Genomic DNA, 1,122 nt, shown 5'->3' with positions numbered 1-1,122 from the left:
TAATAAAACCTAATTTTTATCCCTAATTTACCTGAATGTAATAAATCCTTACCAAATACTTATATTGGAAACTTCTCAGTTGCTTCCTGTGCAGTATTTCTTCAGGTAGCAGTGCGAGCAGTGTGTATTTTTGGAAAAAGATCTGTCATAAATTTTATCATTTCAGAACTTGTGATTTAAATGCCATTGTTTTAGGTGAGTGACAGTATTACTGCTTTCTTTTAGAGTCTTCATGCTATGGAAGGCCATGTGATGATAGCTTTCCTGCCAACTGTTCTAAACCAGTTGTTTCGAGTTCTCACTAGGACAAATCAAGAGGAAGTTGCAGTCAATGTGACAAGGTAAAGAATTTTTAGTGCTTTGTCAAGTGTAAGTCATGACTGGGTTATCACATAAATCTGTAACTGAGTAGCATTTTTGCTATTGCTATCATAGCTTGCTTTGTAGGCTTATTTGGTTTCTGACTTCTGTTTAGGGTAATTATCCATATTGTTGCTCAGTGTCATGAAGAAGGCTTGGATAGCTACTTGAGATCTTATGTCAAGGTAGGTAAAAGTAATTTAAATGTTTCTTTTTTCTGTTTCTCTGAAAAGAGTAAATTTAGTTGCATCTCTTTAATATCAATTCTGGTTTTCCTCCCTTAGTATGGTTATAAAGCTGAACCCTATGTTGCTTCGGAATATAAGACAGTACATGAAGAACTGACAAAGTCCATGACAACAATTTTAAAGCCATCTGCTGACTTTCTTACAAGCAACAAGCTACTTAAGGTATATATTGAACCATACTTTTTACTTTGTGTTCTTACCTGGTCATAACTGAAGAATAACTGTATTGAAATAGTAGCTGATTGCATGTGCTGATTTTACAGAATGCTTTCTTTTCTCTGCAGTATTCATGGTTTTTCTTTGAAGTTCTGATAAAATCAATGGCTCAGCATTTGATAGAAAACTCTAAAGTGAAGGTATGTCAACTTTTGCAACAAAATGTTATTCTAAAAAAAATTTGTATAGTCTCTTCTTTCTCCGATCACATTTTTATTGCATATTAGAAGAAAAAGTTCTTTATACACATGGTTATGATTTATATATAGTAACTTGATTTGTAAGAAGGGAGGGAAAG

The 1,122-nt window shown here is 33.2% G+C and overlaps 1 protein-coding gene across 1 annotated transcript in view; it reads left to right on the top strand.

The window, feature by feature from the left end:
* Positions 1 to 225: 225 nt before the first annotated feature.
* Positions 226 to 1,122, top strand: part of LOC104402382 (dedicator of cytokinesis protein 9-like) — a gene marked incomplete at both ends in the record, with an annotated part of 38,324 nt that continues 37,427 nt past the window's right edge. Inside the window, 4 exons of the mRNA XM_010010252.1 lie at positions 226 to 341; positions 476 to 545; positions 645 to 770; positions 893 to 964. Coding sequence (XP_010008554.1) covers positions 226 to 341; positions 476 to 545; positions 645 to 770; positions 893 to 964 — 384 coding nt within the window. The remainder of the gene's footprint in view (positions 342 to 475; positions 546 to 644; positions 771 to 892; positions 965 to 1,122) is intronic.

Source organism: Nestor notabilis, unplaced genomic scaffold, assembly GCF_000696875.1.
Source record: "Nestor notabilis isolate BGI_N333 unplaced genomic scaffold, ASM69687v1 scaffold4702, whole genome shotgun sequence".
NCBI lineage: Eukaryota > Metazoa > Chordata > Aves > Psittaciformes > Psittacidae > Nestor > Nestor notabilis.
This window is presented reverse-complemented; position numbering and strand designations above follow the sequence as displayed.